We start from the raw sequence: 26,327 nt of genomic DNA, 5'->3' as shown, positions 1-26,327 counted from the left end.
AGCAATGGAGCAGCATGCACCAGCCGATACTAAAAAGTGCTAGCGTGGGGGGGGGGGGGGAATAGCTAATGTTCATTACAAATTCTGTAGTTAAAAGATTTTCTTCCGAAATAGTTTTCTGTACAATCTGCTTCGGGGTCTCTTGTCAACTGGTTGGAGGCTACGCCAAAGTCTACTTAATTGTCTACTTTCTCTGCCAATAACATCACTTTCCTTTTCGTCTTGCCCCCTTGGCGTTCTTGGGCTTCCTCTTCTAGATTTATTGATATGCTGTTTTTCTTTTCTCTACGTAAGCATTTTGTGGAGGAACTGCTAACGCCCGACTACCTTTGATAAATCTTTGGTTCTATGGGATTGCATAAGGGTAGATAATCTTCAAAACCCAAACACAGTGGTGCGCTCTCTGTTTAAATTGGACAGACGTGAGCATTATAAGGTTGTATTGGCTGAAGGTAAAGGATAAGATCCGGAACAAGCTACAGGTGAATGTCTTTATGTGCTTACGGAAGTTGGCCCCTAAACACCTGGTCCAGAGCATCTTGCCGCGTGAGTCGATCGACTACTCCGCTCAATTGAGCAATGGGATCTGTCTGTATCATCTGTGCGGAGTTAAGGCTTTCCTCTTCCAGAAACAGTGTCTTTCACTGCATTGGCCCCTGAGAGTGGAATAACCTTCCAGGATACATTCGCCAGCAGCAAAATGTTCAGAACTGCTGAAAAGAGATCTGTGAAGTGAAATGAAATATAGGATCTGAGTTTGGCTGGGGGAGAAGGAGTGATGACTCTTGAGTGCTGGTCACGGAGGCGTTCGATGGTCTGGTTTGTTTAATGTCGTCTGTTATCGAGGCAGTTTTTGCCTTAAATGATATTCGCTGTTGATGTTATATGTAATTTGTTATAGTGTGTCCTTGAAGTATTTTGTATGATAAATGTAAATGTTTTATTTTGTATGTTAATATGTAACTTTTTGCATTCTTTCGCACTGGTGGGATGCCCTAAGAAATGATCCTTCTGGAAAAGGCTTGAGCTTCTGAAAACATCTCTAGAAGAACTACCCTTTTTCTCAATAAGGTTCGGGGTTTTTGAATGTTTTCTTGGCAGTCTCTTCAGTCTTTCATGTCAAACCCAAACTTCCTGCAGATAAAGGTCATGTGGCTGATCCAGGCGGTCACATTTTTAGAGGGAGGAGTTTGTCTGCTGGATTCAAACGCTCCATTGGCTATATTGGAAATTGTTTATTTAGGATTCATTTCTATTATCATAATGTTAGTGAAATATTTCTATTATCTATGATGACAGATTATGTAACCCTACTCTAATGATATTGCAAGCAGAGAATTTTGTTTACTAAAAAAAATATTTATTTAGGCTGTTGATGTGATCCAAATCTAATCTGCTGAAAATCAGTCACAGTTTTTGCAAATAAAGCTGTCTATAAATGTCACCATGAAATGAAATGGGTCGCTTGGACTTTCTGCACACCCCTGTTCACAGTTCGGGAGAGGCCTGGGAGTCCATGTATTGAAGGACCACAAGACCATCTCCTGCCCTGGGACCTGCATCTACTGAATGTAAACGGAACCTTCTTAACCATTTTGTGGGTTAAACTTTGGATTTGTGAGATCTTCCGGGAACCTGAACCTTCTTCTGACCAATCCAGCAGCTTTTGATTTGAGCGCCCTCACCTGGAGTACTGCGTACAACACTGGTACATGAAGAAGGACATGGTACTACTTGAAAGGGTCCAGAGAAGAGCGACGAAGATGGTTAAGGGGTTGGAGGAGCTGCCGTACAGCGAAAGATTAGAGAAACTGGGCCTCTTCTCCCTCGAACAGAGGAGATTGAGAGGGGACATGATCGAAACATTCAAGGTACTGAAGGGAATAGACTTAGTAGATAAAGACAGGTTGTTCACCCTCTCCAAGGTAGGAAGAACGAGAAGGCACCCTCTAAAGTTGAAAGGGGATAGATTCCGTACAAACGTAAGGAAGTTCTTCTGAAATCTGTCATAGGGGAAAACACCCTCCAGGGATTCAAGACAAAGTTAGACAAGTTCCTGCTGAACCGGAATGTACGCAGGTAGGGCTGGTCTCAGTTAGGGCATTGGTCTTTGACCTAGGGGCCGCTGCGTCAGCGGACTGCTGGGCAGATGGACCACTGGTCTGACCCAGCAGCGGCAATTCTTGTGTGTTGAGAGCAGTTTCTACATATCCTGGGAAATGTGTGGCTTGTTTTACATGACCTGGGTTTATTTTGACTTAGAATTCAAACTGTCCTACTGCACCTTCATCACATTTGGATTCAATTAAAAAAAAAAATAAAAAAATATTACCATCTGTGGGTTACTGTGTTGTTTGGTGTTCTCCCCCATTATTTACCTAAAACAAGGGGCTTTAGTCCCTTTTTTCATTGGTCTCTCCTGCCACCCTTTCTTGGATTCTCTGGTTGGACTGCAATTTCAGCATGTCTGGGAACCTTTCCGGCCTACGTTGACTCCAATGGGGCGGAGTTGGATGTTGAACTGCCGATGGCTACAGTTTCCTGATGTTCTTCTTTTCCTTGGTGTAGATAGGGACCCGGTGGGTTGCTTTGTTGATTGTTGAGTGTTATTCTAAATGAGCATGCCTGTGCAAATTGTATCCTTGCATTGTTTTCTGTTGATTTCTCAATAAAAATTGCTTTCCATAAAAAAATATTACCCAATTTGTTGTTGAAGGCTGTAGTTGTCAGCATGAATTTCAGTTGAACATAAGAGTTGCTATACTGGGACAGACCGAAGGTCCATCAAGCCCAGTATCCTGTTTCCAGCAGTGGCCAACCCAGGTCCCAAGTACCAGGCAGAAATCCAAAGAGTAGTAACATTCCAGAGCTGAGATTGTGATGTCATAATGCCTCATTCCACCAATGCCTAAGAGTCAAACTCATCAGTGTTGTCACAATGGCTTGGTTGCCCTATGGTCCCAAGCACCTAGCTAGATCCCAAGTAATAAAACCAATTTGGATTTATTCTGTTTCTATATATTGTTTCTGTTTTATGTTTGTAGTGTGTTAAGATCAGGCTTTTGTGTATTTTCTTTTTTAGTTGCAGGATAGGTGAGACAAACTCCAATAGATGAAATGAATACTTAGAAAACCAGAACCTGAAGAATTTGATTCGTCCCTTGCTAAGTCGAATCAAGGCAGAATATCTTGAACCGACCTGGTTAGATCTATGGTGAGAAGCGAGTACAGAGCTGCCTCTATGCAAGTACCCACGATGGCCGCTAAACCTCCAGGATTGCTTGCATTGCTTCCTCTCCATGTCAGCATTTTGGCAGGTCTATGAAAACATTCCAGCACTTCAAAGCACTCTCTCATAACCCTCTTTCTTTCTTTTTAAATATAAAGAGACCTAAGCCCTCTGATGAGAGCCCTAAGAGGGGGCAGTAGAGGAGTGGTTTGTCTCTGAAATCCCTCCTGGGGTTAAATGTGTCTTATGTGTACAGAACATCTACTTTATACGCTGTTACAGCCCCTCGTCCCTCTACAATGAAAGCTTGTGTGTCGAGAAGGGCCTGTGCTGTGCATGGAGACACTATGCAAGCTCCCTCCCTCCCTCCTTCAAGGTCTGTGCTGAGCTCACTTTGAAGGCAATTTTATAAAGTATTTTCTGTTTGCAAAGCCTGTTTTACAAGCAGAAGGGGTATTTATTAAAAGTAGGCATGTGGAAAGCGCAAGTCTAGTTTTACAAGATGTATTTGTAGGGGGGAGGAGTAGTTTGAAAGAATGGAGGTTGTGTTGCAATCTATGACCATACTTTATAGGACTTGTGGGTGTTGGAACAGGCTGGGCGCATAGGCACCTCGGTGGACTTTAGAAATTATTACGTTCATCCCTTTGGGTTGTGAATGCAGCTTCTACATAAAGAGGTCACTGCTTTCTGTGTTTCTGGTATCCAGAACTCAACTCTTGGGCACGACTGCGCTCTACACGGATGATCCCTGCGCTGTTTCGGGTTCTAGCCCACCCCCCACCCCCTTTTAAAGAAATAGAACAATACAATTAACATTCTAGCAAAACACCCTCTTTTCTATCCAGAAGCATTCATTCGTTGACGTTGACTGCTGTTTCTTATTCCCTTCTGCTGGAGATGCCTAAACACGTAAAGAAACCCAGCTGCTTTTTATCACCCTCTGTTACTGATTCTGAAGTCTAAAGCGGTGGCTCCCAACCCTGTCCTGGAGGACCCCCAGGCCAGTTGGGTTTTCAGGATAGCCCTAATGAATATGCATGAGAGAGATCAGCATATAATGGAGGTGTCAGGCATGCAATTCTGCTCCATGCACATTCATTAGGGCTACCCTGAAAACCCGACTGGCCTGGTGGTCTAGAGGACCCTTATTTGGAACATTTTGCCTCAGGATCCAAACAGCAGCAGCTTTTCCGCTGGGCGTCCAAGAAGACCATCCTCCAGCCAAACGCCCACTTCTTAAAGCCCTGAGGCAAAAAAATAATAATTTTTTTTTTTTAGAAAAGAATGAACAAGAAAATAATCGTTTTATTATTTTAGAGAGGAGACGGATTCAAGAGTAAGGAAAAGAATTTCACTCAGATGGGCTTGGGAACTTATGGCTTTTTCTGAGCTCTCTGACCCTCTGTTGACGCCATCAGATAGCACCGATTCATTCGCTAGACAAGTATGGTTAGGCACGAGGGAGGGATCAGTGTTGTGGCTGCCCAGTGGCATCAACGGGAACCCAGAGAGAACAGACAGATGTTATGTACAGCTGCAAAGATACCAAAAATAGCCAGAGACTAAAACGTTTGAAGACACTCAAAAGGCACCTGATTTCACTTGTCACCCAGGACCTTCCTTTTACTGAATCATAATGCAAGTTTTGACCTTTCTATTGCTAGCGGCCTTTCATCCTGCCCCATTTCTTCCTCATGCCCCCATATCCTCACCGTATTTGATCTGTGCAATGTCCCCCACCACCAGCTCGGCCACGGGGATCTGGATAACTTGTCCCTTCCGAATGACTGTGAACTTCTGCTCCTGCTCTATACGAGACTGGAGGCCTCGGAACTGCTTCTCTTTGCTCCAGTCATTGAAAGCTGTGACTAGTACCACGATGATGACAGAGAACAGGATGGCAGCCCCCTCAATCCAACCTGCTTGGGCTTCCCCTTCATCCTCCACGCCAGAAGACACATCACCACACACTGAAAAGAAAGCAGGATCACCTGATAAGAAAAGCAGTAACGGCTCCTCACAACACAACTCTACACTAGCCGATCTTGGGGTCTGCTTAAAATGCTCTCCTACAAGAGCAAATGTTAAACAACCAACACAGAGGGAGGGGGAGTTAAGGGGCTGCTGCAGGGAGGGGTGCCCCGGAAATTTCCACTAGTTAACTTTGATTACATTTGGTTTTGGCATCCACTCCCCTCTAGAGGGCTTCAACATATCTGTCAGAAAAGGAGAAAATAGGACTTACCTGATCATTTTCTTTCCATTAGTCCATTCAGACCAGTAGGATCGTCTTGTCCATCCAGCTGCCTTATATAGGTCCTACTCAACCACAGCCCTTCAGTATTTACATCGATAAGCACGGATCCACATGCTACTTCTGCCTAACTCACCTATTCTCACATAACCTCATAATTCTCTTAATGACTTTTTTTTTTTTTTTTTGAGAAATTGAGATCAAAATCACAGCTGGACTTATCTGCCACCCCACAAAGGGCACCCTAAAGCAAGACAGCATCAAACATCAAGATCACCCCTGGAATACGGAAAGAAAATTATCAGGTAACGGAAAGAAAATTATCAGGTAAGACCTAATTTCTCCTTCCATAGCGCTCTTCCCACTATTCCAGACCAGTGGGATGTTCAAAAGCAGACCTTAGTGAGGCAGGGTCTTTGGAGCTGCTGCCGCAAAACCTCAGCCCCAAAACTCGAATCAGAATGTGCTTTCACATTCACTCAATAGTATTTGGCAAAGGAATGAACAGACGACCAGGCAGCCTGCCTTGCTAGGGATAACAGGACTGACTCAGCCCAAGACAACACCACATGTCTCGTAGAACTGGGCTGGAGGTTGTTTCCCCAACAGCAAATACACCGAACTGACAGCCTCCTTCAACCGTCACACAATCATCAGCTTCAAAGAAGAACATCAGCGCTTCTGTCTCCTCCAAAGAACAACCGATCTGACCTCCGGAATTCATTTGTGATCTCCAGATACCTAGTAAGAGCTCAATGCACTTCCAAGAGATGCAGGCTATTGAACTGGGCGCCACAATCTTCTCTCTGACCAGAGGGGAGCTCAACTGACTAACTGAGATGGAAAGCTGACACCACCTTAAATGATGACACTGCCCTTAAGAGATACCCCTGCTTCAGAAAAGCGCAAGGAAGAGATCCTGGCACGACAAAGTCTGAACAAGCTCTGAGACTCTCCTGGCAGAGGCAATTGCCACTTAGAAGACTGTCTTCAACATTAGATCCTTGAAAGCTGACTGCTGTAATAGCTCAAAAGATGGTCGCTACATTGCCCAAAGTACCAAATTAAGGATCTATTCCGGACATAAGAGATGAAGAGGTGGCTGAAACTGACCCATTCCTCTCAAAAATCTGACCACATCCGAGTGCATCACCAAGGACAAATTTTGTTTCCATCCTTGGAAACAAGCTAATGCTGCCAACTGAACCTTCAGCAACCTGAGCGTCAGACCCATACCTTGACCACTCTGGAGATATGCTAGAATGTGAGCAATCGAGGCAGAGAAAGGACAGACCTGCACACCAAGCCTCAAAGGTGCGCCACATACTCATGTATGCAGCTGGAGTTGAACACTTCCTAGCCTATAAGAGAATCATAATTACTGAATTTTCTTAGCCCTTGTGCCTTAACTTGGACCCCTCAAGGGCCATGCCATAAGGGAGATGGATCCTCCATCAACACAGGCCCTTGTTGGAGCAACCCCTAGCTGGGAGGAAGGGACAATGGAAACCCGTCCAATAGTTGAATCAGATCTGCATACCAGGACCTGTGAAGCCAATCTAGAGCAACAAGGATGACCGGCCTGGAGTGAGATGCCATTCTTATGAGAACACAGCCCACCATCAGCCACAGCAGGAACATGTGAAGGAGCACATTGGTTGGCCAAGGTAAAAGAAAGGCATTGAGGCTCAGATTGGTCGAGTCCCTTCACCGACTGAAGGCGTTGAGCCTGGTCGCCATTAAGTTGACTCGAGAATGACCCCAGCAATGCACAATCAGCTGAAAGGCCTCCTCCGACAGCACCCTTTCTCCCAGGTCCAGAGCACTGCAACTGAGAAAGTCCACCTGTACATTCAAAGTTCCAGCCACTATGCTATGTCCATCACAACTGTATAATCACTTATGTAATGTCTTGACCTATACGTATTGTGAATATACTCTTGTAACCCGTTCTGGGCTCAATAAATGAATGAATAAATAAATAAATAAATAAATAAATAAAAGAGTTGCCAACAGGCATAGCAGATGCTTCTCTGCCCAGCTCATGAGAAGAGTCGCCTTTCTCGCCAGGCGTCGGCTGCACATCCCCCCTTGTTTGTTGACATAAGCCACCACCTTGGTACTGTCTGACAATACTCTGACCAGGGACCTCTCCAGAAAGGGGGAAAACTCCTTCAGGGCTAAATGAATCACTCTGAGTACCAGACACCCTGGGCTAAGTGAGACAGGTAGCGAGCTCCCCCAACCAGAGAGGCTGGCGTCCATTGTCACCACTTGCCAGCATTGCAATGGAAAAAGAACACCTTTGGACGGTTATGCAGAGGAAAGCCACCACTTCATGCTCCTTCTAGCCTATCAATCGGACACTGTACTCTTGAGAAACCGGAGACCGATGGCTGCAGAGAGACCTCTGAAGAAGACACATGTGGAACAGCACCCACAGTACCGCCTCCATCACAGAAGTCATTGATCCCAGTAGCTAGACATAATCCCACACTATGGGCCAAGCAATCTGTAGAAGTGCACAGGATTGCAATAGCAATATCTCCCACCTGCGATCGGACAGAAATATCCTCTCCTGATCCGTGTCAAATAAGACCCCTAGATATTCCATCCTCTAAGAGGAAACCAGCCTGCTTTTGTCTAAATTGATCACCCAGCCCAGGGACTGAAGGAGCTGAACTACATGCTCTGTCGCCGACCAGCTGTCCTGGAAGGACAATGTCTGAATTAGCCAGTTGTCCAGGTAGGGATGAACCTGGATTCCTTGGCGGCGGAGGAAGGCCGCCACCACCACAATCATCTTGCAGAACATCTGTGGTGCAGTGGTTAGCCCAAAGGGCATGGCCCTGAACTGAAAGTGTTGCCCTAGAACTGTGAACTAGATACTGCTCATAGGAAGGTCAAATAAGAATATGAAAGTAAGCCTTCTTGAGGTCCAGTGCTGTGAGAAACTCTTCCGGACAGACCAACGGAATTACTGAGCACAAGGTCTCCATGTGAAACCTTGATACAGCGAGTGAGTCCGCTTGAGGTCCTTGTTCTATGGGATTCCAAGAAGAGAGGAGCGACTGGGCGGAAGAGCTCTAGCTTGTATTCTTCTCCGAGACTGTCAAATACCCACTGATTGGAAATTACGGAGGCTCTAGGTAGATTTATGGGTCTAACAAAGTTACGTGCATATCTCGTTGCTAGGATACACCATAAACATCTTTCCGGATTCAGCAATCTTTGCCTACTTATACGAAAAGACCAAGACTTTATGAAAAAGTTTTATTATAAATATAAAAATATAATTCATAAGCCAGCAGTAAATAATAACAACTAATTATTATTCACACAATATCCGAATACATATATGAAACTCAGTACATAATTATCACACGGCACTTGCTAGATAAATGAGTAACTAATTCTTACACACTAAGTAATTCCTTATAATAATAATTCCTGATTAGCAGCAGTCTATTACAGTTTATCACCCAGAGTAATTAACAACTCCTTTCCTATCACCAATTAGAGATCTACCTAGCCCAGCTGATAAGGAAATATGATTCCTAGCTCACCATTCTGCAAATCAAGCCCCAGGGAGAGAGAATCAGTCCTTTCTTGGCGTGGCACGATGTAGAATTTCTTCCGGTCAGGATTTCTTCTGTTATTTACTGAAGTGAGCTGTAAACGTCTGTCAGCAATAGTTCCTTAGGATATGAACACCAAGTCCGGATAAAAGTCCTGTTCCTTGAGAAAAGGAGACTGCGAGGGGATATGATCGAGACTTTCAAAATACTGAAAGGAATCAACAAAATAGAGCAGGAAAAAAAATTATTTACAATGTCCAATGTGACACGGACAAGAGGACATGGACTGAAGCTAAGGGGGGACAAGTCCAGGACAAATATCAGGAAGTTCTTCTTCACGCAACGAGTGATGGACACCTGGAATGCTCTCCCAGAGGAGGTTATTGTGGAATCCACCATTCTAGGATTTAAAAGCAAACTAGATGCACATCTCCTTATGAGAGGCATAGAGGGATATGGGTGACTAAAATTACGCCAGGTGTACACCTGGCTGGGCCTCCGCATGTGCGGATCGCCGGACTTGATGGACCGAAGGTCTGATCCGGAGATGGCAGTTCTTATGTTCTCTCCCTGTAAGAGAGCTAATCACCAGAGGTAACTTCTCAGGTCTTAATTATTATAGAAGGTGCAGAGAATCCAATGTTAAGATGCAAGCTTTCTTACACCTCAGCATAGAATAGAAATTAATTTGGCACCTTCTCCTTTGTTCTCATCAGATGACCTCTCGGAACCAGTCCAGAAACAGAACTTGGATGAATAGCCTTTCTGTTTAACGTCTCATATAGGCCTTGGGAAGAGGCGCCTTCATAGATAAGAGCAGCATAGAAGCAGATGACTCCCACAGCTTCACATAGGCTGAACATGTAGGCATAGTCAGATGTCCTTGACTAGAGAAACACACAGTTCTGGTGAACATACCCAGAATGCATCTGACAGGCAGCAAATATTATTTCTTCTTTTTCTCTTCTTGCATGGTTCATGCTGGAAAGATTTCTTGCAGACAATGGTTCATGCTTTATGACGTCAGTGAGACTAACCTCCAAGTGTGAGGAAGGAATCACCCCCTACAAGGCCCATTCCTCTAGAAAAAAACTGAAGGACGAGAGGAATGGGCTTGCCTCATCTCATTGCGAACTGTGGGAAGGAGCCGTGGGTTTTCCCAATTGACTTCCAGCCCAAAAGGAAAACTGTCTGTTAGTTGTACAGGTTTGCTACCTGAACTGCTGCCGCCCAGGCCGATATCTTCTACTGTTGCAAAGTCTGTATCAGGCAGAACTACAGGCTACCCAGGAGGAGCCCTTCGGCCTATCCTCCAGAAAACACTGGGGCTTAGTCTCTCCTAACTCTTTCACTAAATTAGTAAGATCTTCCCCAAAAAGGCAATGTCCCTTAAAAGGGAACTAAACGAGCCGGGACTAGGAAGCAGCATCCCCGGCCCAGTTCCGCAACCAGAGCCGACTGCGGGCCACCACCAAGAGACATTCCTCGACAAAAGACCCCTTATGTCATATACCCCATTTGTCACATAGGCTTGGCCTGCTTTCATTTAGATCAAAAAACGGGAATCTTGCACCTGAGCTTGCTGAAGCCACACCAAGGAAGCCTTCGCCACAAAGGAGCAACATATGGAAGGCTGAAGCCCCAGCAAAGTCACCTCAAAGGCCTGCTTAAGGGCATGGTCTATCTTCCTTCAGGGCGATACCTCCTTCTACTGGAAGGATCGTCTAGGACATCCACTCTGGGGACCTGGAACTTTGCCTTTTCTTCTGGCACAGGTTGGTACAGCCAAGCCACAGCCCGTCCTGCTTTCCACTCTGCAGCAATTCAATCCTGTATATCGAGATGCATGGGGATCGTTTTGGGGGGGACCCCCATAGGCCCATCATCCTGGAGGCTTTGTGCCACTCCATTGCAGATGCTGAGGGATCCTCAATGCACAGTGTAACAAGCACGTCTGAAATAAGGGAACTCAGTTCATCTCAGCAAAGAAGGCGCAAGACCTTAGGGTTATCCCCTTCTCAGCGGGAAGCTCTCCCTCTTCCAGAGGCTCCTAAGCCAAGGATCTCACAGAGCACATTGAAGCATTCTCTGGAGGTAGAGACGCTTCCCTGTCCCCAGGCTTGGATCAAGGAAACTAGCAGGAGACAAGCTATGAACAGGACTAGAATTAGGTATAAGGTTGAGAACCTAATGCTTATAAGGAAAAAGAGAAAAGACAAGAAAAAACATAAAATCATCATAAATGTTACCCTAATTATGGGTCCCACGGATCCTAAACGTACTCCCCGGTGTCAAATTCTCACACTTAGACACACAGATGTGAAATAGCTTCACTCACAGGGCTGTGATACAGGGCAGCAGGTTCACCGGTGCCTGTGGACTCCCACGGAGCAACGCACAACAGAGGCGGTTTCACAACATGGCAACTAAATATCGCAGGAGCTTATTTTGCATGAAATCTTCTTAGAGAATGTAACGTAAACCCAGGTCAGTAAGCTCAAATATAGGCACAAACTTTACGACAGGTCTATGGCTCACATAAATGACCATGCTGAATGCAAGGTACCTGCGTAAATGCCCCCCCCCCCCCAAAGGTTACACATGCTGCCAAACAGAACAGCAATTAGGCACAATGCTGTCCTTTATGTGGGTGAGCGTACACTTACCCGCGTAGAGACGGTGTTCTACTAATTTATAAATGACTGGCAGGTGAATATGTAAGTGGCCTCTGGGGTGAACTGCATTTTCGGCATGAAAGACAGACAGTGTTATTAGAACTCAATAAACAAAGACACAAGGTCATACAGGCATGGCAGATGACCTCAGACCTCTTCAAGTCCAGAGCTTAAAGTGGCTCCTCTATTCCTGACTCTCATACTGGGAGAAGGCTACTGCTGGCTCTGAGCTCTCCTGCACGGCTAGACTGCCAGGAAGCATCAGGGAACAGGGAACAGATATTAGGCAACAGGACCCCTTCGTAGAGAGAGCAGAGAACAAAGTGGGGTCATACTGGCTGAACTTACTCACTGCCTAGGTGCAGCTCCTAAGTGCTCTCATAGCCAATCTCCTCTCCTTCCCTCCTGCACCTCTGGGGACGTTCAAGAGCACCTGATTCAATTATTTTGTGAGTTAGCCTCTGGCCCCTCTTTTCTGTGTTTATCGTGAGCAGATAACGTGAACACCGATCCCCACCCCTACTCTAGGGCACCAAAACCCTCCCACACAGCCATGGCGATACTCTACCCAAAAGAAAGCCACACGGGTATTAAGCATGCCATCCTGGTGATTCCAGGCCCTTCTCTTGAACCTCTTGTAGGCCCAACACTTACCCTCATTGTTGCCCCCAGGTGGATGATAGAAAGAGAGGCCCAACGAGATTATGGCTGCAATTTCTAGAATGATTAATGTCACGTCCTGCAGAGCCTCCCAGACTAACTGCAAAAACGTCTTGGCCTTTTTGGGTGGAATGAAGTTTTGGCCAAAGACTTGTCTTCGTTTCTCTAAGTCTGCAGGATTTCCGGACAAACCTGGAGGAAGAGAGAATAAAACTCAAGTAAGAGTTAGCAGAAGCAAACTGCACTGATGTCAGAGGTTCTCATCGGCTCAAGGCTGCAGCTGTCACCTCTTTACCCAGCCCCAGTGGCAGGTATGACCCCTTTGACCTTGCCTAAGAAAGCTCATAGTACATCACTCTCATTCCCCAAACCTGTGCAGTGTTCCCTTGATCAAACCTGAGGCAATTAGCACCGTTTATCATTTCCATATTGCTATTAAACATATCCAGACATTAAGAGAGAATCCCTGCTCAATCAAGCTTACAATCTATCAAGAAATGATTAAAACATGGCTAACAAACAAGTGAATGAGAGGTTAAGAGTTAAAAGCCACTTCAACAAGGCAGGACCAGAGACGAAGCACAACCTACCGACTCAGGCAATCTATTGCAGGCGTTTGATGTAGCAAGGAAGGAAGGAAGGAGTGGAGTCTGGAGTTAGCAGTGGAGGAGAATGGGGCAGATAAGAGGAAGGGGAAGGGGTATAAGGAGAGAGAGAGAGACTGACTGAGGAGCTTCAGAATGAACATACTGTATGTAGGTCAGTAGGAGAAGTTTGAACTGCATGTGAGCCTCACCTGAAGGCCGTATCTCCAACAAGATATGGGCAGAGAATTCGCAGGAGCCAGTAAGGAAGCCGCCAGCGACAAATCGCGCTCCTGCTAATGCCGCTCAGCAGCTGAAGAAACTCGATCTGCGGCAGCCGGTTAGCAGCAGAGAAGGAGTTCGGAAAGCTTGCTCCTGCCCGCTGCACTTCCACCAGAAATCGGCAGAGGTATGATAATAGGGCAGGGAGGAGGGAGGCAGCCTGAAAAATTCTGGGAGGGGGCGTTGGCTCGAATATAAACCGGGCCCAAAAATCCCAGTTTATATTCAAGTATATACGGTATTTCTATAATGTTACTAGGCATCCGAACAATTAAGAGACAGATTCTAGTCTCCGAGCGTACAGTCGATTCAAGAAAGATTAGACAAACAAGGGATTAAGGAGTTTCATTTATTCTGGAAAAAGTTTAAACAAATATGAATTCTGAACAGGTAGAAAAGGAGTTAAGAGTTTAAAATGGCCTCGAAAAAGTGGGCTTTGAGCTAAGATTTGAAGAGGGCCAGAGAGAGAGCGCAAGACATACGGACTCAGGGAATGGAAGGTGTGCGCAATACCACCCCAGGAAGATGAAATGGACAGAGGAGACAAATCTTGCTGCTTCTTGTGTGGCCCACATAATCCAGGGTTTTGACTTTTCTTCCCATTTGTCCCCCCCTAGCTCAAAGGGTGTCACACGTCACTAACAGCAAAGACTGAAATTAATAAAAGGTCTCGCAATATTGTTTTCTTACACAGAAATAAAAGGGGCACGACAGGGGCCTCCATCTGCCACAGGAGGAGAAACCTCTGTGTCAGTGACCCGACATCAGGAGATTACAAGGTCTCCAGTGCTCCAGGCCCACAAGAGACCACATGCGAAGGAAGAGGAGGCGGCCAGGTGAGTCTCATCACACAGAGATGGAGAAGGGACCAATGAACATTCAGTTTCCATTTCACTTGAGACTAGAAGGGCTGATGGCACCTCATTTTCCCTGTGTCATGCATGAGGAATACCCAAGAGAAGAAGGAACAGAAGGGGATCTCTCTCTCTCCCTCCCCCCTGCACTTTGACTCTTTCCATCACTCATGAAGAAAACAGAGAATTCTTCTAGACTGGATTTTCCTCTGTGGCTTCATGTACCTTCCTGTCAGAACACTTCTCTAGTTAATATTAATGGCAAACAGAAGCTCGATCTATCTCAGGTCTTCAGACCCATCAACCATGAGCTTACAGATCAGGTTTCTAGCCTTGCCAAACCACAGCAGACAAGCCCTCTAAGTCCTCTAACCCCTTATTCTTAACCATCAGCAGAAGCAACAGTCTCCCTCCGAATCCAATCAGGGCCTACTTAGCCATCAGGCAAACCAAGTGATCACCTAAGTCAACAGCTTCTGTGGGCTAGAAAGACCTGCTGCAGTTTAAAGGACCCTCACCACAGTTATGTCCATCTAAGCGAGTTCACCAAATTGTTTTGATATGGGTGATGCCAAGAGAATCATGAATGAGAAATTTGTGTGTGTTGGCGGGAGAGGATGATAAGAGACATGAAAAAATTTGGGGATATGAGCCCAAAAGTGGAGATTTGCCTAGAACACCTAATACTGGCTCAGAGTCCACTTAATCCCTGGCTCTAGGCCAGCTCTAAGTCCCTCCGTAGGCAGGGAATAGAGCTGCTCTCAAAATATAAGCAGATCATTTTAAACCGCAGAAATCCTATCGGGCAGCACTCCAGAGAAAGCACACTTCTACCCACCATCTTCCACTGCTCAAATCAGGAAAGAAAGGCCCAACCACTCCCCGACATCACCTTAATCTTCTCCCAGTAGAAGGGAAGAAAAGCAGATTTTTCACAGAAACCGGCATGTAAAGCCATGAATTGCCCACGAAGGACGTTTGTAAGTCAGCAACCACCTCCACTTCAGTTTAGTATATACACTGGATGCAGTAATGCAGAAGAAAACTGGGAAAACCCTGCAGCAAACCAGCAAAGAAAGGCAGAGGAACATGATGCAGTTAGTGGGGGGCACCTGAGCCCTGAACAGCCATCACCCGTGCTTCTGCAGCCCCTGAACAAGAAAAGTCTGCCCCCTCAGTCCTAGCCCTGGCAGGCCACCGAATTAGGCAGTTGACGGCGTACAAAAGGCACCCTGCAGGTACCTGCTCCAGGCTGGCTTTCAGCTTCCTGCCAACTCCCACCCTCTTCACTTCATCCAGATACCTCCTTTCTGCAAGCCCATGCTATCCTCCCCCTCCCAGGGAGAGGGGGCTGCTTATGCTGGAGGGCAGCTGGGCAGTGAGAGGGTGTGTTAGGCTGGCTGTACACCTGCTTCCATGGTGTTCCCAGTGGCACCCTTCATCTAGCACCTCAGGCAACAACCCTACTAGTCCCTTCTTGAAGCCAACCCTTCCCTTCAACAGTATCCACCTTAAGAAGTTACCCCCCCCCCATCACCGATAAATCAATGTCTGCTTTAAGACATCCTGTTGAAAGCTGGTATTTTGCAGAGGACTTATAGGAACATAAGGAAACCACACCACGGTTCACGGAGTCCAGGGTGTAGCCAAAGGTAGGCCGTGGCCTGTCAGATCCGGAGTCAATGGCAGTGACAAAGGCAAATAACAGAAGAACTGGAGGCAGTTCCGATACCGATGCTGGCTAGTGCCCATCATGCTAAATCAGTTCCGTCAATGCCTCTGATTGAACCCCGCATCCTTCCAGTTGGCAATTCCCTTTCTTATAGGCTCATATCAAGGCTTGAGCTGTGGCTTCCCTACATCGACCTGGCTAATGATGTTTCATAAACTTTTAAATCCTGTTACATCAGTCGCCTTGGCTCAGTCCTTCCTCTTCTTTACCTTTTCCCAGCCAAGGAGTATCCCAAACTGAACTGGCGACGCAGACCTCAATGCACGAGAGCCAGAAAGAGGGAGAGAGAGAGAGGACAATGGGGATACATGCAAGAGACAGGGCAATAGGGGTGCATGAGAGATGGAAATAGTGGGGAGGGGGAAGAGAAGACAGAGGAGCTGTACAGAGAAGCAGAGAGGGAAACGTGGATGAAAGTCAAAAACAAAGGGCCAGAGAAAAGAGGAAGGAGATGCAAGGAAATGTCGAGCATTTGGGCAGAAGGTTTTTATTAAGGGAAAGTATTTTAAAATATTTTAAAAATTAGAATTTTTTCTGAAAAGCTGAAACCAATTAAGCTAAAAACAGCAGAAATCGGGAGAGAGCGGTAGTGGTGGGGGTGGGGGTGTGAGCATAATGTGTTTATAGTGCGTGTGGGTGGATGTGACTCCATGGTGGGGGTAGCGTAACATGCCGTGAGTAGGTTTACACCACCGTGTGTGTATGTGCGTCATGTGCTGTGTATGTGTGTGTTGTCTTGTTCGCAAACCCCCTCTCTCTCCGTTTCTGTCCTGTGCAGCAGACAGGGGGGGGGGGGGAAGGTAAGATCCATCTCCTGCAGCCCAGAAGCACCTCCCGAATCCTGTGGGGGCAGGTGAGAAGCGTCACCTTAGGATAAGACCCAACACCTGTCACAGGGTGGGCACAGAGCAGAATAAGACGGCTGCAGAGAAAGCAGAAGTGTCTTCAGAGCGAAGCACTATGAAGTGCCAGTGCCTGCAACTCAGTCACACGCTAATTAAAGGTGTGAAAATTATTCTTTTCCTGACGGAGAGATCACACTGACATCAGCGTAAAGCCCAACACTCACTTTCTCCTGCATTTTTAAGCTGCGCAAGGCTTTCTGGGAAGAGGCTGTTTTAAAAATGTACATGCATTAAACTGCTCTTCCCTGGATTACAGAGCTGGGGGTGCACAGAGACTGCAGCTGGCGATGGAACGGGTAACGATAGTAATTCTTATTTTTATCCCAGTTGGTCCAGAGGAAGGCTACTGAAATGGTGTGTGGTCTTTGTGATAAGGCATATGGGGACAGACTTAAAGATTTTAATCTGTATAGTTTGGAGGAAAGGCGGGAGAGGGGAGATATGATATAGGTTTAAGTACCTATATGATGTAAATGCGCATGAGTCGAGTCTTTCATTTGAAAGGAAGCTCTGGAATGAGAGGTGACAGGCTCAGGAGTAATCTAAGGAAATACTTTTCTACAGAAAGAGTGGTAGATGCATGGAACAGTCTCCCGGAAGAGGTTGTGGAGACAGAGACTGTGTCTGAATTCAAGAGGGCCTGGGATAAGCATGTGGGATCTCTTAGGGAGAGCAGGATAGTGGATGCTACGAATTGGCAGACTGAATAAGCCAATAGGCCTTTATCTGCCGTCATGTTTCTATCAGTTCACAAACAAGTTCAAATGCACAAAACTCAACTCACAAGCATTGTAACTACATCCACATTAGAAATCACCATTTCTCAGTGCCCACCTGTGATCAGACATGTGTAATCAACATCCTAGCTTACTTTTTAAAGGGATACAAAATATTGGGGGGGGGGGGGGAAATGGAGGTTTGCAGCACCATCCAATTAAAAATACTCACCAAACCCCTCACCCCTACCAGTATTGTCATGTATCAAGAAATTAAGATGATCAGGAAATGGAGCAGTTATTACAGCGAATCTCCGAAGACTTGAAGAGCTGAGCAACAGATGATCAGACATTCTGTGCCAGGTACATCCAGGTCCCAATGTCAGCCGCTGTGTCCTAAGAGATACCTCTCTCGCTATGCACTACCTAGAACAGTCTTTTTCAATTCAAAGCCCAGGAGCCAATGGCGGCCTCCATTGTCTGTTTTTTTTCTTCTGCTACTCTGCCTCTCTACCCAGGCTCAGGACAGACAGGGACAGGACGGGGGGAAGCTGCATTCTTGAAGGACTAAGCATTTCACAACCTTGAGGATCCCCCCAGTGAAATTTGAAGGTGGACTGGTGAGGATGGATGTCATCAACGCACACTGGTCAGCCCCGCATGTCTCTCCTTTAATTCATTAGAATCCAGAGTGGCTCCAGCTTACAAGTTAACAAAGATCACAAGAGCTTAGTAGCTACTCCAGGTGGAATTCAGTGTCAAAAAATTTGAAAATTCTGCAGTTTCTTTGTAGCGTTTTCTGTACAATTCCCCCATCCTAAAGGCCTGAAATTCTTCCAGCCTCCTCAGTTCCCTCTTTCACTCCAACTGCAGTTCTGCCTCCCTCTAAATCCCACCCTGCATCCCTTCCTCTCTCTCTTCCCCCCTTTCTGGTCTTGGTCACTCTACCATCCCCCCATCCTCATGTCCAGATCCAGCAGCCATGTCCCCTCACCCACCAGCACCTTTCTTGCTCACACTTTGAATCCTTTCCCCACTCCCCATGGTCTGCCATCTCTTTCCCCCTCTCTCCAATGGGCAAGCATCTCTTCCTGCTCTCTCTCCCCTCCCCCCTCTTTCTGGTCTGGGTCACTGTCTCTTCCCCTCCCCCCACTTGTGGGTCCAGCATCCATGTCCCCTCCCCTGTGGATCCAGCATATCTCCAACTCGCGGACCCTCCCAAAGCAGTAGTGGCAGCTGGCCAGCAGAGGCAGCACAGTGAATAGGCTTCTAGGTCTTTCCTCTGCCACATCATCCATGTACAGGAAGTGACATCACAGGCAACGTGACAGAAGGCAGGCTCTGGTGGGCCATCTGTAAGCAGCCTGTTCATAATGCTGCCTCTACCGGCCAGCCAGCCCTGCTGCTTTGGGAGGGCCCACAAGTAAGATTGCATTGGATTGGCCTGATTACATTTGATATCCTGTTTGCACTAGTGCATTAAGCAGTTTACAATGCTACAATATAAAATCTTATTAATAATAATAATTTATTTTTATATACTGCCATACCTGGAAGTTCTAGGCGGTTCACAACAATCAAATCATCTAAGATTCGGCAAAGTTAAATACAAACAATATAGGAAAAAATATAGGAAACAGTTTTAAAATGAGATAAAAGATATTAAATTAAAGAATAAGATACATTAATAATCCAGCCTATTGAATAATTGGTGTTTTATCTGTTTTCTAAAATCGAGATAAGAGGACGCTTCTAACACAATTTTGGCAAGCCATGTGTTCAGTTTGGCCGCCTGAAAAGAAAAGGTTCTCAATGACAGGATTTTATTGAGGAATATGCAAACAAGTTAGCCGAAGGTGTGGGAAAGAGAACGACATGTGGAAACCATTAAAATATTTCGATTGATCCTCTTGCTCAGCAGGTACAAGCGACATGGATAGGAGAGGTGCTGGATCCAGTCAGAGAGGCCAGACATGCAAGGGAAAGGGGGCTTTTTGTGTCAGAAGCAGGGCTGTGGGAGACGGGAGGTCTGTACAGTGTGGGGAATTCTGCACAAATTCTGTGCTACGCAGTTGCACAGAATTCCACTAGGAATAAATAGCTGTAAAAGCCACATCTTTACGCTCTACTGGCAGATCTAAGGTGCGCAAAGACGACGACGACATAACCCTCTCCAAAGGTTTTAAATGTTCACACTCAAAGTGCTGGACTACTTTTAGGAAGTTGAATTGTGGATTATACAGAGTTAACTGCTCAGGAAAATGTCCAGAATAGTATTCAGATTGGGGGGGGGGGAGGGGGGTTCAGGGTTTTTCTAAACTTTGGCCATCGTGGCTGAAATAAATCTGTATATTCAAACTGGGATCCAGAAAGCTGGCAGTGAGCATACAGATACAGTGTTGTAGCCATGGGTAGAGCTGGGTCCAGGCCCACCCAAAATTGGTATTTCATGGGTGTGGCTGGTAGGGATCAAAGACCTCCTCCTGCCTTAAGCCCAGGCTGCCAGCAGCAGTATCCTCTCAGCATGCAAGGAGGCCACTGGCAGGGCAGCCCAGATTGCAAGTATTTTGACCAGGAGGAGATCTTCAGCTGGAGGGGCTCTGGCAGTTCTGAGGAGTGCTGTGAGGTGAGGGTGTGGAGATGAACCTTTCATGCAATTCACCCTAAATGAGATCTCTAACTACACCACTGGACTGTTGGCATTGTCCGATAAGTCTGGGGTCTCCCTCTGCTCTGCCCCTGGCATTATCTGGATAAGAAGACCCCAGTCAGGGACACTTGTCCAGGTAGCAGGGGCTGCTCAGATATATGGCCGACTTTTTCTGATTAAATCTTCTGAACTTGACACTTGATCAGTGGTGTAGCAAAGGCAGGAGGCGCCCTCCTCTCCTTCCCCACTGTACCCATTTAAATCTTCTCAGGCCTGCTGCTTGCGCTGGCGTTCCCTCTGATGCCTCTTCCTGGCCCTGCAACCCAGAAGTGATTTCAGAGGGGAGCAGGCCGCAGACGTTGCTGGCAAAGATGTATGTGGAGTGGGGGTAGGGGGTGGAGAGATGCCGTCGACCCTGCCAAGAGGGCACCCAGGACGGTCTACCACTACGCCACTGCTTTTTATTTACAACTTACAGTAACTTTTTTACAATTGCGTGTTCTCCTATCACTCCTTTGAGGAGATTCCCCTCACCTCCCTTTTGGCCACTGACATACAGTCCCTGAGCTCCCAGCACCAGACAGTTCCCCAAGAAGCTTTTACTGACATCTTTACAAATCATTATTTTTTCAGGAGTTCTTTCCAGTGCAAACCTCAAAGCAGCGCCCGCTCTGGCCTTCAATCCGTGGTTCACATCCCAGGCTCTGGGTAACTTCCTCCCAATCTAACAGGACTTAAAACAAGCAGGCCCAGAACCTATGGGGGAGTGCCAGCGATAGGCAACAACTCTTACCTTCCACAGGAGATGTCTTCAGCCTCCGACAGATGTTCTGTACCCCTCCATAAAGCTCATTTATCCGTGACACAGCCTCGCTGCTCCGCAGTTCCATGAGGACACGCAAATCCGCCAGGCTGCAGCCAAAATCCCCCTCATGGTTACCCTCCCCAACAGAGTTCATGGTGTGAGGGTCAGTGGAGTTGTTTGTCATTTTGGGAAAAAAAAAAGTGTCTCAAAAAGAAGGAGAAAAACAGAAGAAGATAGGGAACAAAACCAAACTATGGATAAAGTAGTTCCGTTTTTCTTGGTTTGTCGAGTCACGGGGTGTGGAGAGCAGCCTCAGTCAGCAGCGACAGGATTTTCCCAGGGAAGCCTCTTGGTGCAGGCACCCTCCCGCCATATGGGGAGACAGACATCAAACAAGCCCAGCTCCAGGTATAATCAGGACGTCCATGTTACCCTGGTGACCAGCAGCACAGCACACGCCTCCCGCGTGAGGACCGGGGTTCCCTGGACACGCAGCACGCAGAGCCCGGCCACAGCTGGAAAACAAGGAAGCAAGAGGCAGCAGTTAGAGATAGAAAAGTGCAGACAGACATTATACACCACTTGGCTACTGAATGCATTTGAAAAGCAGAGAGGAATGTGAAGGATTTCATATTGAGCAGCTTTCTGTCCTCACATGGCCCTGCCCAGTTCTGAGAAAAGCATGCCCTCCCTGAAAAGTAGCGCTGGGCACATTTGGCATGGTTTACATCTCAGCTGACTGGCAGCTCCTGTGAGACATCCATTGTTGCGAGACACCTACACAGATGCATCGCAGATGGTTACAAAGCCAGAGCTCTGTCTGTCTGTCACAGATGGAGGACGTGCACCCCGTCGCAGCTTCTGCAGCCTAGGTGCAAGGAACGCCATATGTGGAACATAAGAGAAATGCAAAAAAACTACAGCCTGTGTCTGGCGATATCAACCCAAGTTATTAAACATAAGTCTGTAACAACAAATAACTCCGAGTGCATGTGACATTTTAGCATTCAGCATGAGACGCACATCCACAGCTCCTAGAAGCCAACAGAGAACACGCCATAGTGCAAAGGGCAAGAGCAACACTGTCAGAGATTACAGCAGTGGCACGGTCAGGGGGAAGGACACCAGCGCTTCTCCTCCTGTCCACTGTATCTCTAAGCTCTTGCCATCATGAGCGGCAGCTTCAACCTGTTGCTCACGCTGGCCTCGGCATATCCCACAACTAGGAAGTGATGTCAGAGGAAGAGCTGACTCTGGCTCATGCTAGAGAACCTAAATAAGTATGGGATAAACCAAGGTTCAAATCCCCCTGTGACTCCTTGCGATTTCGAGCAAGTCACTTCACCTCAGGTACCAAGAGATTGTTAGCCCCCACCCCCCACCAACTGGAAAATAGTTCAACTCTTACTGAAAAGACCAGAATGAAATCCAGACACAAATAGCGTAATTCAAAGAGGAAAGTGTCTTTTTAGGCATAAAGAGAAAGGGGTGGGCCCTGGGGAGATTCGCCTCTCGGCATCAGCAACCAGGGAGCCTGGAGCGACGGAGGTGGGTGTGTTTGGATTTTTCTGCCTCTAGGTCGGCTCAGAGGACTGTTAAGGAATCCATGATCAGCCATGAATCACTAGAATCTGTCATGAGGGGGGGGGGGGCTGGAACAGAGTGGACCCCTGAAAAAGCAGCTTTGGATCAACAGCTCGTTTTGCAAGGCGGAATTATAGAAAGACTCCCTAAAACAAACTTTTATAGCAGAAGCAGCTACCTCACAACTAGAGACCGAAACTGCAACCACTCTGTGCTGTAGGAGGCAGCGATACAAAAGTGAGTAGCGTGCCCCAAAGAGTCTGCAATTCGGAGCCTTGTGGGCAGAGAATCACTGGGATGCCAAAGACCGCCCGCATCCAGACAGACCTACGTTAATGGGAACACACATAAGAACATAAGAAATGCCTCCGCTGGGTCAGACCTGAGGTCCATCGCGCCCAGCAGTCCGCTCACGCGGTGGCCCATTAGGTCCAGGACCTGTGCAGTAATCTTTTATCTATACCCCTCTATCCCCTTTTCCAGCAGGAAATTGTCCAATCCTTTCTTAAACCCCAGTACCGTTCGCTGCCCTATAACGTCCTCTGGAAGCGCATTCCAGGTGTCCACCACACGTTGGGTAAAGAAGAACTTCCTAGCATTCGTTTTGAATCTGTCCCCTTTCAACTTTTCCGAATGCCCTCTTGTTTTTTTATGTTCTGAAAGTTTGAAGAATCTGTCCCTCTCTACTCTCTCTATGCCCTTCATGATCTTGTAAGTCTCTATCATATCCCCTCTAAGTCTTCTCTTCTCCAGGGAAAAGAGACCCAGTTTCTCCAATCTCTCAGCATATGAAAGGCCTTCCATCCCCTTTATCAGTCGTGTCGCTCTCCTCTGAACTCTCTCGAGTAACACCATATCCTTCAGATAGTGCTAAAGGAATTACCAAAGTTTCAAGTTTTATTCAAATTTGATTTGTTCGCTTACTAACTGAATTACATAAAAAGTCATACAACTAATAAATTCATAGTAACTTAACATAGCAAATGACGGCAGATAAAGACCTGAACGGTCCAGCCAGTTAGACCTGATACATGATTAAATTAATTTGTCTCTTCTTTTGATAGACTGTAAAGTCCACCTGGCATCGAACAATACAAGCGCACAAACTAACTGGTACATAAGGATAGCAGGGGTAAGAACATAAGAATTGCCGCTGGGTCAGACCAGTGGTCCATCATGGCCAGCAGCCCGCTCACGCGACGGCCCTCTGGTCAAAGATCAGTGGCCTAACTGAGACCAGCCCCACCTGAGCAGAACAACAATCTGTTTTAGAAAAGAGAGAGGTACGATATATGGCGAACACAATATGGAAGGGAAAGTATAAAGAAGAAAGCAGAATGATCTTTTAGGAGGGAGTAGAGGTTGAAGGCATCTTGAAACAGAAAGCTTTTATTGATTCATTCAATTTCCTATACTGTTCTCCCAAGGAAGCTCAGAATGGTTTACATGTACAGGTACTCAAGCATTTTTGGTACTCAAACCTCTTAAATTTTTCTCCTCTCTTAAGTATGCTGGCATAGCGTTCCAGAGCCGAGGCGCGTTCACGGAGAAGATATCTAGCCTTCATGTTCAGTTTTTGATCCATGGATTGGAGTGTACGTGTGGTAGTCTATGGAACGAGTAATTTATCTATGAATTGTAGTTCTTTTGAGGATTGGGTAAACGTGTATTTTCATGACTCTTCCATCTTGAACATTTCCAATATTTATAAAAGCTTACCAATTTGGGAAACAGTTGCAGTCAATCAACAGGAAAACCAAGCAAAGGAAAAGGTCTAGTATGCAATGACTAACTGGAAGAAAGAAGATAGGCTGTGAGAGAAAGAACTGAATGACAGACAGACAGACTGACATTAGCAGAAGTCAAAGACTTAAAAGCAGTATCAGAATGTAGAACTTTACACAATCCGCAACAGAAGCTCAGGAGGAAGAACTCTTGACCAGACCAGGAATTGGAGGAACAGGTTTCAAAATTGGGTTTTTGTTATTTAAAGCAATCAACAGCAACTTTGGTTTAAGGGCAATACCTCTGCTTGGTACAATATATCAAGGAGACATCCACAAAGATCCTTCCTCTTCTCACTTGTGTTCATAATTTATACTTGACTCTGCTTTATAAAAAACCAGTCAAATGAACAATGGGTCATGGGAGACTTGTGAACTCTCTTTCTAGTGGGCAGCTATCAACAGCATTAAAAAGAGCCGTGGTGTTTCCTCTGCTAAAGAACAACCTTGACCAAGGTAAGCCTGAAAGTACTAGAACAGCCTTCATTCAGTTCATCGACTAGCTAGATCTGTCAATCGGGGTTCAAACTAGAGGTCTGCACGGGAATGGGGATTACGGGAATCCCACGGGACTCCCATGGGGACCGCCCTCTGACCCACGGGACTCCCACGGAGATGTAAGGCTTTGGAAGCAGGATTCGTCCATATAATATAATGGACACATCAGACTTAGTAAAAGATGGGGTTTATAAGTTAATTACCTGAACAGAAAACAAAAAAAGGGTTCCACCAAAGAGATTCCACATGGAAAACAACAGCGCAAACACAAGAATTACTTCTGACAGGATCATCAATTCCACAGTTTCTTTACATGAATGATCAGATCTCTGGAAAAAATCCTGGAACCATCATCAATGAATATTTTAATTCATTCGCTTATCTCAAAAATAGATTATTGTAACTCTTTATATCAGGGAATCTGTCAGAAAGACATTAGGCTAAGCGAATTAATTAAAATATTCATTGATGATGGTTCCAGGATTTTTTCCAGAGATCTGATCATTCATGTAAAGTCTTCCATGACCCATTGTTCATTTTGCTCTGCCCAAAGTGGAGGTGCAGAAACTGAGAATATTGTATTTATTATTTTTAGAGAAGGAACCCAGAGCAGATGTTGTCCAGAGGATCTATTAAATTCATAAGGTAGAAGATTTTTGTCGAGGAAAGCCGGTTCTTTAGTTCTGAGGGTTTTGAATATTAAGAGGGCAATCTTATAAGTTATCCTCTGTTGGACTGGAAGCCAAAAATCTTCTACCTTATGAATTTAATAGATCCTCTGGACAACATCTGCTCTGGGTTCCTTCTCTAAAAATAATAAATACAATATTCTCAGTTTCTGCACCTCCACTTTGGGCAGAGCAAAATTTAGAGAAATTTAAAGGAGCTTTAAAGGCTTCCTATTCACTGATGCTTTTGACTAATGATCCCCTTCGTCCTTTTGTTCTTCTCCCATATACGTTCTCTTTCCTGTATTTATTTTACTTCTCCCGCCTCTCCTGCTCGTTCTTAGTTCATTTATTTTGTGTTTGTCTGAGTAAAATTGGTCTTGTGGCCCATTCTAGGATCAGGTAATTGGATGAAGACCTTCTAGGTTTTGTCAAGGCCCCCCAAAGAGCTCCTCATTGAGACTAGGTGGGACTAGAGAATGACACGGGGACAAAATTTTCCCCGTCCCCGCCCCATTCCTGCAAGCTCTGCACAAGTCTCAAACACTTTAAAATCATAAGGCAGAGCTTACAGGAATGGGGAAGGGACAATGACAAACCTGTCCCCATGTCATTCTCTAGGTGAGACTACCTATAAATCCTGATGGAGACCTCATTTTGATGTCAAAGTAAGCAGCAAAATAACATCACTTCAGTTCTGACTGGGCAGCCTGGTTATGCTGTGGAGGTTGCAGCAGGCTATTTACTATGCTGAACCAGTGCTTGGTTGACCTGAGAGAATTGGGTTTTGGCTTCTATTAAGGCTTGGTGCATTTTATACAGTTCAGCGTGTCCTCATCTAGGCAAGATGTATGACATCCTCTTTC

The 26,327-nt window shown here is 46.0% G+C and overlaps 1 protein-coding gene across 6 annotated transcripts in view; it reads right to left on the bottom strand.

Moving 5' to 3' along the window:
* ATP2B4 (ATPase plasma membrane Ca2+ transporting 4) overlaps window positions 1-26,327 on the bottom strand; it is a 125,998-nt gene that overhangs the window by 44,701 nt on the left and 54,970 nt on the right. For 5 of the 6 annotated variants that reach the window (XM_033919418.1, XM_033919413.1, XM_033919417.1 and 2 more), the window contains exons 2-4: window positions 20,916-21,442; window positions 12,394-12,591; window positions 4,945-5,202 (exon numbers count right to left, since the gene is read on the bottom strand). In XM_033919418.1, coding sequence (XP_033775309.1) covers window positions 4,945-5,202; window positions 12,394-12,591; window positions 20,916-21,111 — 652 coding nt within the window. In that variant the 5' untranslated portion in view covers window positions 21,112-21,442. Of the gene's footprint in view, window positions 1-4,944; window positions 5,203-12,393; window positions 12,592-20,915; window positions 21,443-26,327 lie in introns of those variants that run through there. The other variant, XM_033919416.1, reaches the window with a different exon arrangement.

This window comes from Geotrypetes seraphini, chromosome 13, assembly GCF_902459505.1.
Source record: "Geotrypetes seraphini chromosome 13, aGeoSer1.1, whole genome shotgun sequence".
In the NCBI taxonomy this organism is placed as follows: domain Eukaryota; kingdom Metazoa; phylum Chordata; class Amphibia; order Gymnophiona; family Dermophiidae; genus Geotrypetes; species Geotrypetes seraphini.
This window is presented reverse-complemented; position numbering and strand designations above follow the sequence as displayed.